At 34.5% G+C, this 18,513-nt stretch overlaps 1 protein-coding gene across 1 annotated transcript in view; it reads right to left on the bottom strand.

Annotated features, from left to right (window-relative positions):
- Window positions 1–1,515: 1,515 nt before the first annotated feature.
- Window positions 1,516–18,513, bottom strand: part of FEM1C (fem-1 homolog C) — a 22,795-nt gene continuing 5,797 nt past the window's right edge. Inside the window, exon 3 of the mRNA XM_017889018.1 lies at window positions 1,516–4,192. Within this exon, the coding sequence (XP_017744507.1) occupies window positions 2,883–4,192 (1,310 nt within the window). The 3' untranslated portion in view covers window positions 1,516–2,882. The remainder of the gene's footprint in view (window positions 4,193–18,513) is intronic.

Genomic DNA, 18,513 nt, shown 5'->3' with positions numbered 1-18,513 from the left:
GAATAAGAAAAATGACTTTTTTAAGTCTATAATCCATTTGTCTTTATAAAGTAGACTGGCATCTGAGTAAAATAACCATTTCTTTTACAGGAATGATCAAAACAGTGGAACATCTAAAATTCAGGAGGCCCCAAAAGGGTATTTTCATAGAAATGTTAATAACTTTACACATTAACTCCAGTCAATAACACCATGCTACAGTGTACAGTTTAGTTAGACTCATATAAGTGTAATTGGTTCATTATTAAATGTACTCATCTGTGGTTCAAAAAATAACACAAATTTAAGTATTTTATTATAATCCATCTCATAATTTTGAGAATACTTTCTGACAAAGGCTTTATCAGTGTCACATTTATGAAACAATTTTCCCTAAAAGAAAATAAAATCAGGGACAATTTTGAGCTATTAAACGAACTGGTTTTTCAAAACCTCCCAATGGCATTTGCGGAGATGGCAGAGAAGGGAGAAATGTATTCTAAGTGAAATAAGTCATTTCAGTTATCAAGACTGAGTTCTAAGTTATCTATTTTAGTGGTGCAAAATGCTATTTAAAGAAATCCTTACTTTACACAGCAGTTGCAAAATTCAAATTCAGCTGCAAAACAGTGAGATGTGCCTCACTCTAAGAGCATATAGGCCCTCCCACCCAGTCCCCAAAGAGGAGGAGGAAATACTAAATCAATTAAAAATCCAATTGTCATCTTTTATCCTCAAATTATCGAGATCAACTAATGTAATTTACTATAATGGCAAAGTTTTCCTTTATAAAAATAATAGCTTATTGATATATAATTCTTATACCACAAAGTTAGAGACAGATGATTTCAAAATACTGACATTTGATATTTCTAGAATATTGGTCTAAATCGCAAAGTATTCTTAATACATGTGACAGTTCAAATATTTCATCAAATTTTCCCACAATAAGAGATAGTAAAACCTCTTCATCAAAAGGTTGGAGAGCATTCATTTATATCCAATTTACCTTTTCTTAATGGTGAAATTAAATTTACAACCAAGCAAATGAGTAAAATATCTTTTAAAAATTAAATCAATTATTTAACCAAAAAGTCTAACATTCTCTTATTTACTACTCTTCATTACAAGGTTTGTACTAACTAAAGATGACGACAAACCTAATGTGACTGTTTGCATTGATGACGACTTAAATAGTGTAACATCAACCCTCAGAATAAAATGTCAACACAAAAAAATCCAAGTGAGTGATCCAGCTCATTAAACTCACAGGTAAACTGAGTTTTTCTCAAATCAATAAGGAGCTTTTTATTCAGAACAACTTCATTAAGACATATGCAGGGCAAATATGCCATCATAAATTTTATTCTGAATTACAATAAAGTGCTGAATGATAATTACCTGAATCTTTTTTCGTACTTTTCACTTATCTTAAGTTAAAAGAGCCCTTTCTGTGGCATTAGCAAATCTGTAAGAGAAAGAGAGAGAGAGAAAGAGAGAGAAAGAAGAAGAAAAGGAGAGAGAAGAGACAGAGAGAGAGAGAAAGAGAAAGAAAGGAGAGAGAGAGAGAGAGAGAGAAAGAGAAAGGAAGGAAGAAAGGAAGAGAAAAGAAAAAGCTAACTTCCAGTAAGGGAACAGGAAGCACTGCAACCTTTCATGTTTAACTAGGGTGACAAATAATTGAGACCAAAGTAATCAAAGTAATTCATGCAAGTTATCTTTAAAGGTATACGTAAGCTTGAAGAAAGAAAGAACACTGTTACTGACCTTTGATATTATGGCAGTAAATTGCGTACTAAAATACCTTAATTATCCTAGATGCCTAGATCTGGCTTGGCAAGCATCATGCCACTGACATGCTTTAGCTCTTTTTGTAACTAAAAGTGATTTGCAGTTCAATTACTGAATATTTCAATGTGACTCATTAAGCTGTGTGATAAACTTTGAGGTTAAATTTAAGCAAATTCTCTACACCTAATCACACCATCAGCACAAGCAGGACAATGCTGGAGCAGCATGAAAGGTGGGTCACTTTAAAAAGATTCTTCCTTTTACTGCATGATATATTAAGATGACAGACCTAAATTTCAACTGGGTTAATGAGTTAGAATAGATCTGTTTCCCAAATTTAGCACACAATAATTTCAGTGGATTAGAGAAAGAAACCTCAGATGCAAAGAAAATGAAGAAAAAAACAAACAAAAAAGCGTGAGCTAAAATAGCTAACCTGCAGGTCTAAAAATTGTCATGCTACAGAGTACTTTCAAAAAATCAACTTTGTAGCAAACATAAGAAAACAGTGTTTTGAGTTGAAGTTGACCAACTGCTGCATAGAAAATATGCTAACATACAACAGTCAAGTTGAAGCCTGTGCATAGAGAAGATAAAGCACTTATGGTAACTGCAAATGGTAAGGAGTCCTTAAAGTTTGTACAACCTAGCATGGGTCCATAAGGAAAAAACTGTAGTAGAAATGGTTAGAACAAAAAATAAAGTAGAAACGGGGGAAACTTGAGAAGAGAAGAAAGCAGCAAGGAAAAAAGACTTTCAATTGTATAAAATTCACAAACCAGTAAAGTATAAAGACACCATGGAAAAATGGTTAACTCTGCCGCAAACACCCAACAGCAAACAAAACCAGAATGAATAAGCCTTTGGCAGACAATTTTAGAAATTTGAATGTTACATTTCTCAATAATTCACAAACAATATATTATATGGTATATTTATATTAAATACTGGGAAACCAATGTTGTAAATTTGATGCTTATAATGCTTTAGCCAATGAGAGCACGATAATATCAATCAAGCTAAATGAATGCTGGTGTTATCACAACAGTGCTCATTTATGAAACAACTGTTAGCAATTCGTGCTTTAACAGTGCTAAAATACAGTCAAGTTATCATCTATGAAGGGAAACAAAGGTCTCTAGCTTTTCTGGGATATGCCCTTTATAATATATTCTATGATTCACTATGACACGAGCAGCAAGACACTGCAATGTGGTATGATTTATAGGCTGGATCAAATTTTTAGCTATTTCCTTCTCATCCAGCAAGTCACTAGCAGTTTGTTTGTGCAAGTTTGTGGCATCAAAATGTGCACCTGATTTAATAAGGAGATTCATGATGTCTGGATGATTGTTAAGAGCAGCGATATGTAGGGGACTGTTGTCATCCGAGTCTCTGACGTTCACATCAGCACCACATTCTATCAGTATCGCAGTAACTTGTAGAGATGGAAATTTACAAACAGGGTACCGCCCTACACATGTAGTATTCTTGTCCACAGCCAGATGAAGAGGGCTGAAGTTATTCTTTCCCCTTGGATGCAGCTTAAGAAACCTGTATATAGTCTGCTTTTTGAAATGGTCCTGTTCTAGAGTACAAGGAACTTTCTCTAACAAGCAAATTAAGTGCAAAATAATAGAAAGGGCCTTATTTAACTGTAATGGGTCAGCTGGACACTGAGTTTGTTTGATAGCTCGCTCTATTTCAAGGACGCTTTTGCAAAGTATGCCCATAAGATCATCAAATGTAACAGTAGTACCCAGCAGGCCTTTAGCCCTATCCTGTAACATAAAGGAGAATAGTTCTGCAAAAGATAACAAGCTGCTGGCGGTCATTGGGCTTAAAGGATCCAAATTGCTCTGCTGCATATCCAAAGCATACTTCCATAGGTTGATGCATCGTTTGAAATTTCCAGAGTCTGCATAGACAGCGCCTCTATATCTAATATAGTAAGAGGTATCAGGATGAGAAGGACCAAGAATACGTTCTCTGATTAATAGTGCCTGCATTCTCATCTCATCAGGATCAGCAATAAGACCTTCTAGCTCTTCCGCACTGTTCACCTCCTTGGCATAATCATAAGCCATTATTAGTGTCTGTGGCACTGGTTTACTAATAATATTAGTTCTATCACTGTACCTCATGTTCATTGCCTTTTTCCAGTATTTCAAAGCCCCAAGCAGATCTCTTTTTTTGTCTACAAATGTAGCTCCCAGAAGCTCTAGCGCATTAATACGTTCTGTCTTGCTGGTCTGTGCATGGTGTGTCAGAAAATCCACAATATTTGTGTGACCAGTCACACTTGCTGAGAGAAGGGGAGTCATTCCATAACCATCCTTTTCCATCTTGGCACAATACATAAGAAGCATCTTCATGATGTCTAAACTTCCAGATTCTGCACAATCATGCAATGCAGTATTACCTTAGAGAGAAAAAAAGAAATAACATACATTGAGGGACCAAAATAAAATGTAATATGTATATGCACTTTAGAACCTAAAAAGCAGGCAGCTTTAAGCTTCTAAGTAGGACATACTTGGTTTACAGACAAGAAAAACAATTTCCCCAATACCTAAAACTAGTGTTTGATACTAAACTTGTTGAATAAATGACATGACCAAATTAGTTATAAAAAGACATCCAAGGTCACCAGAATAAATTCAGACTAATCCATGGTCTCTTGGTATTTTTCATTAATGTTTTAAAGTGCATATTTTATGACCTAAAAATGGATAGAATACAAATAACCAGCTATTCACCATTTTACTGACAAGTCACTTAACTTCCAAGTCAGTTTCCACATTTATAAACAAGGAATTGGTCTTTTTTTTCTTTAGAGACGAGGTCTTGCTATGTTGCCCAGGCTGGTTTTAAACTCCTGGACTCAAGCAATGCTCCTGCCTCAGTCTCCCAAAGTGCTGGGATTGCAGGTATGAGCCACCATGCCCGGCCAGACTGGTCTTTAATATATCTAAGATTCTTCATTTTGACTCTAATAGTAGTCAGAAATTATTTTTTCAATATTTATTTCTGATTGCCAAGTTAATTTCAACTATCTTAGACAAAATTCTTGGTAACAAAGGACTTTCCCCAAAAAGCTCTCATAAGAAAAACGAATCTACGCAATCTAAAAAATATGTGGGTGGTTCAATATGAACATTAAAAGGAGATATCTGAAGTGTCCTTTCATAATGGATTATTTCCTATTATAATTTAACTTTTTAAACATTCTTTATAGCTGTACTAAATGTTCTAACACTGTCCTTTTCTTCCCACACACAGATTAAAACTGACAACAGGCACTGGCACATTAGTAAAAGCCTGCATGAAACATATTAAGAGATCAGAAACACCAGGTATTTCAGTTTAATGATAAACATTTTACTAATCGTCAAAATAGGAATTATCATGCTGATCTCTGCTATTTACATACAATGTTTACATAAAATTTAAACAGTCAGTCATTTTAGGCATGTCTGTAGAAAAGAGGTAGCATGGTAGGCTGAGACTGCTGTCCTTAGAAAGACCTTCTTGCAAGGTTGGACCTTTGGCTGGTAGCTGGAAACTTGGCTGGTAAACAGTTCTCTATACTGATCTAAAACTTCCCTAAATGATAAGGGTGTCTCACTGTACCTAAACTGTTTGTACGAACAGTGCAGTTTATGCTGAATGTCTGGTTTCCTTCTGGGAGTCTAAAATTTTGGGTATGAGCTAGGCAAAGGGTACCTACATGACCAGCCCCCAATAAAAACCTTTAGCACTGGGTCTTGTCATGGGTTTCCCTTGGTAGAAACAGACACGTATATATTTACATTACTGGGGAAGAATATGCTCTATGTGACCCCTCACGAGAGGAACAAAGCATAAAAACACCTAAAGATTTCTCTACACCTCACCTGTACCTTCACCCCTCATAATTCAGTTGCATGTCCTAATGACATTACAGTAATAAATCTTACCTATGAGTACAGTTGTATGGTGAGTTACCTCCAAATACGGGGGTAGCTTTGGGGATGCCCAACACAGCATGTGTACCAGAAAGTATTTTAAACCTGAATACTTGAAATAAATCTGCTTTGTAACTAAAGTTAGAAAAAAACAAGTTACTATATGAAAAATTGAGTCCTTCCACAAGTTTATCCTGTTTAGTCTTCTATGATATCTACAAGGACTATATAATTATTCTGACCCAAGATTTCAATGGTCTACAATGAAATAGTGTTTGATAAAATGTTTTAACAATGACTAAGCTAACCAAGCACTGAAAGAGCCCAGACCTTCTGAGTATCGATGTTCATTTCTTTAAAATAATTTCAATTAAACATGACTACTATACCAAGTATATTTTAAACACTCTTTTGTATTGAGGACCCCTACTATTCCCCATGTTTTTCTAAGAAATATGCAATATAAGAGAAATCTGAATATAAAGAAACGGCTTAGATGGCACTTTTCTCTATTCAGAGTAGCACAAAATCAAGAATAAAATGTAGCAAAAGCTGGCCAAGCGCGGTGGCTCATGCCTGTAATCCCAGCACTTTGGGAGGCCGAGGTGGGCAGATTACGAGGTCAAGAAATCAAGACCATCCTGGCCAACATGGTGAAACCCTGTCTCTACTAATAACACGAAAATTAGCTGGGCGTGGTGGCACGTGCCTGTAGTCCCAGCTACTTGGGAGGCTGAGGCAGGAGAATCGCTTGAACCTGGGAGGCGGAGGTTGCAGTAAGCGGAGATCGCGCCACTGCACTCCAGCCTGGTGACAAAGGGAGACTTCGCCTCAGGAAAAAAAAAAAAAAGAGGTAGCAAAAGCCAATTTAATGAACTATATTTCTGTATTTATTGAAAAAATACAAAATATATTTATTCTGAATACACCCACATACCAGGAGAAAAAAAGTAGCTTTAAAAAACAATAAGGAAGGCTTTCACATCCAGTAATGGCAGAGACACCTGTAACGTGATCATCCTCCCACTAACAACTAAAAAACCTGAAAAATGTATTTTTAAAAATCTGCTTGACAGGATAAGACATAACAAGGGTACAATATACAGGAGAAGAAAAAACTAGAGAGGTAAAGTCCAGAATTTGAGGCAGCTTTCCCACAATGGCCTCCACCAACTCTGGAAAAGCTAGCTGAATAACTAACTTAGCAGAATTTCTGACAGCCTTGCAGGGATAGAGGGGAAAAGTGGAGCCTATAGCCTGCTAAGAAAGGAACTTAGAAAATTCCCACACTTTGGGTTAAAGCTCCAACTTTAACCCTAGGGAGTTAGAGTTAACTGCAAATAGACTAGCTATCACAAAAACTTAAATCTAATTTAAGATCATCTCATTATTGAATTAAAATAATCCAGGATTGCTAGTACACATAATTAAAAGCCAGAAGCAAATATAAATACTATTTAGAGGAAGATATTATCATAGTAGGGTTCAAATTATTTATATTTTCCATATGTAATGCTTGGTATCCAATCAAAAATAATGAAAAGAAAATAAGGAACCATAACACAAAAAACAATGGAAATAAAGAGCTGACAGAAAAGCCCACCAGGAGACCCAGATAATGCAGTTTATCAATACAGATTTTTAAATAATAGCTATGCTTAGCATATTCAAGAAGATTTTTTTAAATTGAGAATTCAACAGAAAACTGGAAACTAAAAATTCAAATAGACGTTCTAGAACTGAAAAACTCAGTGGCTGGCTTTAAAAGTGGATTTACACACAGCTGAATAGAAAATTAGTAACTGGAAGATAAGTCAGATGAAAATATACAGAAAGAAGCAGGGAGTGGTAAAAGAACAGAAAAGATGGAGACTGTAAGAGAAAGAGGGAACAATGTCAGAAGATTGTTAACATACTCAGAAAATGGGTCCCAAAGCAACACTTAAGAAAAGATAAAGCCCAAGAATTTTCAGAAGCTGATGAAAGCTTAAACTGCAAATTCAGTAGGTTTTGCAAACTCCAAGAAGGATAAATAAAAAGAAAAACACATTGACATACAACACAGCAAAACTGCTGAAAACTAAGGACAAAGAGAAAAATCTTAAAACAAGAGAATGAATGGAAATTACCTATAAAAGAGCAACAATCTGATAGCAAAGTTTTCATCAGGAACAACAGAAGCTAGGAGACATGAAATGTTATTCAAAAGCACGAAAGAAAAGTAACTGCCAACTTAGAATTCTATACCCGTATCAAGAATAAATGTCAAATAAAGAACCCTTTCAGGAGAGAAAGAAATGAAACGGAAAAAATTAAGATATTTATTACCAGCAGATCTAAATACTATATGGTGTTCTTTAGGCAGAAGGAAGATGAGCCACACAGAAGCCTGGAGATATAGGCAAAAACATCAACAAAAACGGTAAATTTGTGAGTACATCTAAATAAATATTGATTTTAAAAATAATAATATATTGTAGGGCTTGAAATACACACATAGAAATAAAACATTTGACAGCAATACCATGACAGTAAGGAGAGTAATTGGTGTTAACGTGTTCTAAGATCTTTTTGTTGTAAAGATATAAAATTAGAAATTTATGTTAGCCTTTGATAAGTCAAAGTAATGCTACCTAGAATAACTACTAAAATAATAGAGGGCACGCACACAACTACATTTTCTCTAACACAGAGAAAAAATTGAAATAATAATCCAAAAGGTGGCAAAAAAGACCAAGGAATACAAAACAGGCAGGGCAAATAAAAATCAGAAAAGTACCCAGGAGATGAAAATCCAAAAATATCAGTAATTACATTAAATGTAAGTAAACTAAATGTTTAATTTAAACATTTAAAAGAAAGTTTCAGACTGAGGATACAAAGAAAAGACAAAAACTTAAAAGACAAAAACTGTCAGACTGAAGATACAAAGAAAACTCAAGACACACTGCCTACAAGACACACCTTAAATATATGGGTAGAAAATGATCTTTAGAAATGAAAGGTTGGGGAAAAAATACCCTTTGCAAAAACTAAATATTAAGAAGCTGTCTGATATTAAAATATGAAAGTAGACTTTAATGCAAAATACATAATTAGCAACAAAAGGAAATATTTTATGTTAAAAAATTCAAAATATACAGATGTAATTCTAAACTTTCCGCCTAATAACATAGAATTAAGTTACATAAAGTAAAAATCGACAGAACTACTAGGAAAGCAAACAAATCTGCAAACATTAGTACATCTAATCACATCTTTCTCAGCTTAGATCAAAACCAGCAAGGATAAACATTACAAACTTGATTTAACTGGCATAAATAAAAGAACATGGCAATCAACAACCATAGAAAACAATTTTGCCCCCAGGGATACAGGGAGCATATCCAAATATTGACCATATTCTCAGCCATAAGACAAGTCTCGACAACTTTCAAGGGACTGAAGTCATTGAGTATGTTCTAAGTCCACTTACGAATGAAGTTAGATATCCAAAACAAAAAGATAACTAGAAAAACCTATTTGAATTATTAATACTCTTCTAAATAATTCGTTGGTCAAAGAAGCAAGCCCAATGAAAATCAGAAAATATTTTAACTGGATGGTAATAAAACACTAAATAACAAATCAGATAAAAGAAAGGCTTAAAAAATAGCTAAGTTTCTATCTAAAGAAGTTACAAGAAAAAACAGTGAATTAGAGAAAGTAAAAGCAAACAGTAAAAAAAAAATTAATGAAAAAAGGGACAAGTATGCGAATATAGCATTTTTTTATATTCCTACATTTTATTTAACGGTTGCCCCCTTTTAATCTTATATTAATAACTTTGCAAGGTAGAGATGATAAACTCACTCTACATGCAAATAGAAAAGAGACTTTAGTGGGAAAATATAAACTCCTGTCTCCCAACTGCCAATTCAGTGTACTACTCATTTCTAAGGTCATATTTTAAATGCCAGTCATATTAAACCTCAGTGAATAAATTATATCTAATATAAAACCAAACCTCATAATAGAACTTCAACCAGTCACATCACTTTCCAACTCAGAAAGTTTTCACGCTTCCTCTAAGGAAAAGCAGACAATCTTTGAGATGGCCTTCAAAATTCTATATCATTGATTATCAAGGCACTATCTATGTGGAGTGAGCAATGAGGAAGAAATCTATAGTTTCAGAAAACATTATGTGAAGTAAAGTTTAATATTGGATATTCAGGGCCAGGTGCGGTGGCTCAAGCCTGTAATCCCAGCACTTTGGGAGGTCAAGACGGGCGGATCACGAGGTCAGATCGAGACCATCCTGGCTAACACGGTGAAACCCTGTCTCTACTAAAAAACAAAACAAAAAATAAACAAAAAAAATATATATTGGATATTCAGGGATATGGATTTTAAAAGACTAACAAATATTTCCCTACCTTATCTCTTTAACTTCATTTCTCATTATCTCTGGAATGAATGATTCACTGTGCATCCAACTAAGGGTCTGGCAAACTTTTCCAGTAAAAGGCCAGATACCATTTTAGGTTTCCAGGCCATAAGGTCTCTGTTGTAACCACTAAACTCTGCCAAGTATCATGAAATATGCTATAGTAGTATGTTAAATTAATGGACATGTCTGTTTTCCAACAAAACTTTTACTTATGTACTCCAAAATTTGATTTTCATGTAATTTTCATGTGTCATAAAATATTTTTCATTTGATTTCTTTCTCAACCATTACAAAAAAGTAAAAACTTTTCTTAGCTCTCAGGCAGTACTGAAATGAGGTGGACTGGATTTGAACCTTGGGTCAGTTTGCCAAACCTGCTCTAACCCCAGAAGACATTGTCTGCATCTCCCACACATAAGGCAGAAATTCTGCTTATGCTTCACATTATTCGATCCTAAGTACTTCTCCCAGCACCAGGAACAAACAGCCCTATTCACTTCTACCTCTATGCCTCTGTTCTTGATTTTTCTATAATGCACTTCCTTCTTTACCATTTTAACTTCCTGTACTTCAGATTTCACTAGAAATTTCAACTGCTTAAAGAGGTTTTCTTGGTTATATCATATCGATGTTATCATTGTGAGAATACCTGGTGAATAAATATACGAGTCATCCTAATAATTATTCACATAGCTGCTATTATAATACCTTACAATAGTATAATGCTACTGCTTCACAAATAAGTCCTTACCTAAACAGTCTATTCTTAAAGTACACGGATCCTATATTATATTTCTTTTATATCCCAGAAGCAATTAGCACACTGTTAAAGATAAGGTAGATTCTAAATTTTAATATTTGATATCATAAAAGTAATTCAATCTTAGCTTTTGCAGACAAAATAAGTTCAAAAGTTATATCCTAGAAGGAGATCTTTTAATTACTCTAACAGGTTAAGTGTATAACCACTACACTGTTCTGCCCTGGAAAGCCCTAAAGGTAAGTTTTTTAATTATAGCCTAGAGCATTACTTACAACATAGAAAACAGAGGCAAAAGAAAAAAAAAAAAAGCATGATCTTAAATCAATTATAACTTTTGTGTCATTTCTCCAAATCTTTTTATATAGTATGTTTTGACAAAGTTATAATCAGTGTATACATAACTGTTTCCTGCTTTTCACCTACATCTTGGGCATTCCATCATGTGTTATTACATCATCTGCATAGTTTCTGTAACTACAAAGATTCTACATAATCCTTAAAGGTTTTATGGTGAAAGTTCAAGCAAAGGAGCACGTCATACTTTACATCAACATTTCCCTGTTGATGGACATCTGCGCTGCTTCAGAATTTTTACTATTAAAATTAATGCTTAAAAACCTGTAAGGACAGATAACAAAGTAGTGATTGGCAAGGGCTAGGAGCTGGGAGAGGGGTTTAATGCAAAGAAGCATAAAGGATGTTTTTGTTCTTACCTTTAATTAATGAGTAGTATATGTTTGTCAAAAATTACAGTACTGTACACAAAAAACTATGAATTGTATTGCATGTAAATAAGTCAATAAACAAATGACAAAAAAAAATTAATGCCTAGCTAAAATAGAATCAAAAATGTGTGATGGCTTAATACACATTTTCAACTCACTACCAATGGGATTATAACAACTGTTTAAAGTTCCACTTTATAGTATTCTTTCTACGACTGAAATTAACTTTTTAATTTATATTACCTCTATTCCTTGGTAAACAGAATATTTTCTCATATCTGTTTATAAACTTTATTTTCTTTCATGACATATCTATGTTTCAGTTTCTGAGATTAATCTGGCTTTCTATGTATAAGCGCTATACAAAATGATAACCAGTTTTTGTAAAATTGACTAAATATTTTGCTATGTCAGTTGTTTCAAGTATTAGATATGCTATAATTATTAAATGTAATTTTTTGTGAAAAGTGTAACAAGCCAAATTTAAAAGTGAGTTACCAGGGTCTTGTAACTAGTATGTGCTGTTAACATGCCAAAGATCATTAAAATCATATTTTCTTTTTTGCTAGGTAACATAATTGATTTAAAGTTTTGGTGCATAACAATATATGCCAAGTACCATAGATTCAGCTCAAGAATTCTCCCTGGATTACACAGGCCCTTTAAAAACATTCCCATAATACAGTGATCGTACTTCCCAAAGATTTTCCATCGCCACATCTTGTCTTCTTTTTGAATTCTCAAAATGAGAAAGACAATGAAAAACAAAACAACACAAAGTTCAAAAGTAAATATTACCAGGCATCTGAGATGAAATTAAGGATATGTACCAATGAAATTTAATGAATTTACCTTTGGCTAAAGAAAAAAAAAAGAAGAGAAAAGAAAACATATTATATTAAACAATTCTCAATGCCTAAGAAAAAGTTCATTTGGAGAAAAAAAATATTCTGGCACTGAATTCATAAAAAAAAATTTCATGATTTCTCAAAAGACATGTTTGTTCAATAGGTATTTCTTAGAAATCACATTAATGGCACAACATTAAGTATTAATTCTGTTACAGCATTTCTCTAGAAAGCTAAAATAGTATGATAAAAATATATTAATTTTCAAATTCATAATTTAACACAAAAACAATGCTAAGAAAATCTGTAAGAATGAAAAGTGCCATTTTCACTGGGATGCTTCTGGGATGAATATTAAGGTCAGGAAACTATGGTAAGTGCTCATGCATTAAAGGATAGTAGTATTCCTCAAGAAGCATCTGAAGTGCCAATCTTCACTGCTGTTAATTTTAAAGACACCTGTAATCTTTTAATAGCAGGTGAGTAAGACATTAAAAATTCATGTTCAACTGTGAAGCTTAGGTGCCTAGNNTAAAATAGTATGATAAAATATATTAATTTTCAAATTCATAATTTAACACAAAACAATGCTAAGAAAATCTGTAAGAATGAAAAGTGCCATTTTCACTGGGATGCTTCTGGGATGAATATTAAGGTCAGGAAACTATGGTAAGTGCTCATGCATTAAAGGATAGTAGTATTCCTCAAGAAGCATCTGAAGTGCCAATCTTCACTGCTGTTAATTTTAAAGACACCTGTAATCTTTTAATAGCAGGTGAGTAAGACATTAAAAATTCATGTTCAACTGTGAAGCTTAGGTGCCTAGGAATAGAATCAATATTTTTTTCAAATTAGGTAACCCAAAAACATAGCTGTATTTTGAGAAAGAACTAGTTAGAGGTCTAAGAATTATCTGGGTCCAAACCAAATGTTTTGAGATTGATAAGGGCCAGTGATTGTTACCCACCAACCACCTAAATCATAAAAGAGCTTCAACATAACATATAAATATCTCAGTTTGGATAAAATTACCAAGATTCACCAGGATGAAGTCAGTTGCTAAACCACTCTCATGGAGTAGACAGAATGTACTGCTCTTTTTAAAAAAACAAAAATGTCCTCCTAAGGACTGCAATATATTTAACAAACACAAAATGTCTTTAATTTAAATTGCTTTTTCTAGCAATAACAAGTTGGTAGATTCTGCTGTTTGTAAATTCCTCATGTATTTCAAGCTTTGTGTGTGTGTTTAGAATAAGACAAATAAAGCTGTGCTTCTCAAACTTTCATGTATAAAATCACCAGAGAATCATAATAAAATGCAGATTTTGATTCAGATCATCTGGGCTGGATCCAAGTGATACCTATGCTGCTGGTCCTAGAGTAGCAAGAAAATAGAGAAAGAATCTTATTTTCTTGTTTGCTAAATGGATACCTGCCACATAGCTAATATATCTAATAGCAATATCAAGTCATATGAACATAAATTTAAATGGAGGGCTAGGTCACAGCCCTGTTTTACACCATACAGAAATAAAATTGTATCATTCCTCTTTATTCTAAATTTAACCATATGACAAAGCAGGAATGGGTGTGTTTTACAATTAGAATACAAAGTTTCATCCATGGAAAAGTTCCCGCATAGTAAAAGGCACAGCACCAGTAAATCCTGCAGTCTATTCCTAACAATTTTCTTGTTTAAGCAAGACATCATATAAGTGACACAAAATTTCTTTAAAATCAGTTTGTAAAATAAAATCCAAATTGGTATAAACACCACCATCAAAACGTTAAAAAAAAAAAAAACAGAATGGGAGAAAATATTTGCAAATGATATATCTGATAAAAGACATACATAAGAATATATAAACAACTCTTACAGTTCAGTAATACAAAGATAACCCAATTATAAAACATGCAAAGGTTAATGAAGAAACTCCTCCAAAGAAAATAGAGACAGAGAGAGCCAATAATCACATGAATTAAGTACATGAAAAAATGCTCAACGTCATTAGCCATTGGAGAAATATAAATCAAAATCACAATGAGATATCACTTCACACTTCCTAAAATGGCTATATTAAAAAAGAAGAGTAAGAACAAGTTTTGCATAGGGTTTGGAGAAACTGGAACTCTTCTTACATTGCTGACAGGAATGTAAACTGGTACAACTGCTTTGGAAAACAATGTAACGATTCCTGTTAAAAAAAAAAGAGTTACCATACAACCCAACAATGCCACTCCTAGGTATATGCCTGAGAGAAATGAAAACATATATCCACAGAAGAACTTCTCCATGAATAGCTAAAAAGTATAAACAACCCAAATGCCCATCAACTGCTGAATAAAAGTGATATATTTATTTCAATGGAATGTTATTCTGCAATAAAAAGAAAAGCACTGATACATGCTACAAAATGGATGAACCTTGAAAACATTACACTAAGCAAACAAGACAACTCACAAAAGACTACATATTATGTGATTCCATTTAAATTAAATGTCCAGAACAGGCAAACTTACAGAGACAGAAAGGAGATTACCAGTTGCCTAAGACTTGTGCAGTTTCAGGGGAATGAGGTGGGATAGGAGGGAGTGACTGTTAATAGATATGAGATTTTTTCAGGGGTGATGAAAAGCTGATAGTTGTGATGGTTGTATAACCCCTTGAACATACTAAAAAGTCACTGAATTGTATACACTTCAAGTGATTTTGTGAATTTTATCTCAATAAAGCTGTTTTAAAATCCAATTAAAATAAAATATTGTATTTTGGTGAAAGTGTAAGTTTTGACTGATAGAAGCCACAATTAGAGGGTCTTATAATAGATTTATTTGGAAAGACACAAAAACAATCCTCATCTCTCTTTCTTCAGCCTACTATGCTTGGCACCAACCCATTCCTTCCTCAACTTTGTAGTTGGGGTTGGGCTGAGTACAGAGGTGGTCCACTTGTAAGATGAGGACAGGGTGTGTGGTTCAATTGCACAATAACGCTGATTCCAAGTATTTTATTCCCCAAATAACTAATAGGTGTAGGTTGATGGAGGAGATAAGAAGGGATAGAAGGAAAAAAACAACTTAGGGTATCAAAGGAGCACTAGAAGAAGGATTCTCTGCTCAGAAGTTTCTCTTCCCCCATGTGTAGTCTATCATGAGAGATACTCAAGAACAGAAGTTCAAAAAAAAAAGGAAATTTAAGAAAAGAAGATAAATTGTGCCAAGACTACTATGTATTACTATGTGCCGTTCTTTCACTAATTCTTTGTATAAGGCACTGAGCAAAGAACAAACAGAAATTTAACAATAAAGGTCCTTGAGCTTACGACAAAGTTAAACGCTAAAAAATATCTGCATCCAAAGAGATAAGATGCATTCTTATAACCTGAGGGAGATGAGGAATTGCATTTGAAATGAGTCTTGATGTTAAGTAGAATTTTCAAGGCTAAGAGCACTGGAGCTAAGGGATGAGGACTAAAAACAACTAATTATGTGTACAAAACTCATCTAATGACAGAAAACGTCAACATTATAATTCTCTGTCCTCTAGTTCACAGACTCCCTATTCAATCACAGCTCTTCTCAAATGCAGGAAAAAAAGAAGGAAGACATGTTTTGATCAGATTTGCATCCATGTGACTTTTTCATCTGGGTCTCTCCGTATCTCTTCCATTTCTATCTTTCATCACATATATTCCTGAGGCCTCAACAGCATAAATCTATGTAATGCCCAGGGTTTCCTGAATTTTATTTCAAACAAACATATTTTATCAATCAATCAATGAAAATCTGATAAAAAATGAACCAGTGAAGGAACCACATTGTATCCGAAGGCCAGTAAGTGAAACATAACTTCTATCTTCAGTTCATGTTACTGCCACCAACAATATCAACAGCAGTAGTGCTCAGGATCTACTCATTCTCACCAAACTGTTCAATTCTGTGAGGATTCACAGTTCAAAATCCAATCTCCAGGGACAAAGGACCACATGGATATTTCCCTATTGAACTCAATTTGCACACCATCTACAGCTTAGTTTATCCAACTAGGATACCAATTCTTCTCAAGGACACAGAAAAGTGTGCCAGGGGATACAAGAGGGAAAAGAATGAATATGGAACAACTTACGGGAGTAACTTCATAATTTGGGATTAAAATGTTCATGAATTCAACTAGTAAGTTATTTAAACATTATTACTTAATCAACATAAATATAGATATATTATGGAGTACAATTTTAAGTCCCTCCCTTCCCTCTTTTATTTTCTCTGTAAGTAGGTGTGCTGAGGTAACCAACAGCTGAGAAGAGTTTTCAAAGTCAAGAAGGAAAAGACAACTTCAGCTTCCAGCACTCACATAGTACTGAAGTATGCTAAAATAACCTAAAATCACAGCAATCATTATCTTAGTCTATCTGAATACCAACAGCTTTTAGTTGACAAGGGAGATTTTCTCATTTGAGATTCTTGTGCATTTACAGTGGGGAATTAAATAAGATTTTTCTTTAGCATTTCCTTGACTAAAATACATCTATACTCTAAGTGCCTATTCTATGAGAGAGAAATAACATAGAGCCTTGGATTTGCTTTAAATTACTATAGAGAACAAAAGGAAAGTAGAAACTTTTTTTTTTAACTTTAGCAAATGGATAATCGTTGAAGTAAGACGATGAATACATAGTGGTTCAATGTCTTCTAAGTTAGAAAATTTCCATAATGAAAAGGCAAATAATCTGTCTGAACTAGCTCTCTCAAACCCTTTTAATGCTAGCTACCCTTGCCGCATGCCTACATGGATTTCTCCCTTTTCTGAACCCCTATATTCTACCTGTGCTACTCATTTTTGTCCAACTACTGTCTTCCTTTGTTACTTCAAGTCTTCATGCATGTATTTATTTCCCTACAGAAAGGCCTATAAAACATAGTGCTTGCCATCAAGGAGCTTATAATCTTTCCTCTCTTAAATCCAACATTTCCACTCAACAAGCTCATTTAGGGCCAGATACTCTTCCTATTGCATGGGATAAAAACACCAGGTCTTTAGCCTCAAAGACTAGGTAGTAGAATGCAGTTAGACGTCACAGTGTTGTAGTAGAATGCTGTTAGATAAGTTTCTCCAAAAACAAGCAAGCAAACAAACAAACCACTCCAGTTAGTCCTCTGCTGAAAAACTTTCACTGGAATGAAAATAAAATCCAACACCTGTACCTCGATTAAATGTCCTTTAAAATCCAGTTCTGAGTGTCTTTTAGTTCAAATATGCCTACTCTCCAATTCCTAGACCCTCCAAGCATATTCTTCAATGTGCCTTTCCTTATGTCATTTTCTAAACCTGCAAAACTGCCAAAACCCTTCTACAGATCTACATCCCAACAAACTTTCTGCAGATCTAAACTGCAAACTGTCTGTAGATCTAAACCCCAAAATTCAAGGCCCTGTTTAACTACTACTTTCTCCATGAAGCATTCCTCCTAGTCAGTACACTCGCTCTAAAATCCTACAGCATGGATTGCTTATACTATTCCTTCAGAAGTTAAAAATGTGACACCTCGTGTATTGTCATCACCTCCAAAATGTCCCACAGAATGCCTTGCCTACAGAAAGTGCATGTTAATTACCTTATTACCAATTTACTTAATTATTTTGGGTATCTAAACTGACTGATGAGGACAGAGTGTCTTCCGGAGCCAGTCTCCAAATCTGAGCCTACAGTTTTCTATTGGTCTGTAGTACTGAATCAAGAACTTTTAGCTGCTCAATTTGTAATCCCAGCACTTTGGGAGGCCGAGACGGGCAGATCACGAGGTCAGGAGATCGAGACCATCCTGGCTAACACGGTGAAACCCCGTCTCTACTAAAAAATCCAAAAAACTAGCCGGGCGAGGTGGCGGGCGCCTGTAGTCCCAGCTACTCGGGAGGCTGAGGCAGGAGAATGGCGTGAACCCGGGAGGCGGAGCTTGCAGTGAGCTGAGATCCGGCCACTGCACTCCAGCCTGGGCGACAGAGTGAGACTCCGTCTCAAAAAAAA

The sequence above is a fragment of the Rhinopithecus bieti genome, unplaced genomic scaffold, assembly GCF_001698545.2.
Source record: "Rhinopithecus bieti isolate Rb0 unplaced genomic scaffold, ASM169854v2 scaffold_18504, whole genome shotgun sequence".
Taxonomy (NCBI): domain Eukaryota; kingdom Metazoa; phylum Chordata; class Mammalia; order Primates; family Cercopithecidae; genus Rhinopithecus; species Rhinopithecus bieti.
Note: the sequence above shows the minus strand (reverse complement) of the source record. Positions and strands in the feature narration are given on the sequence as shown.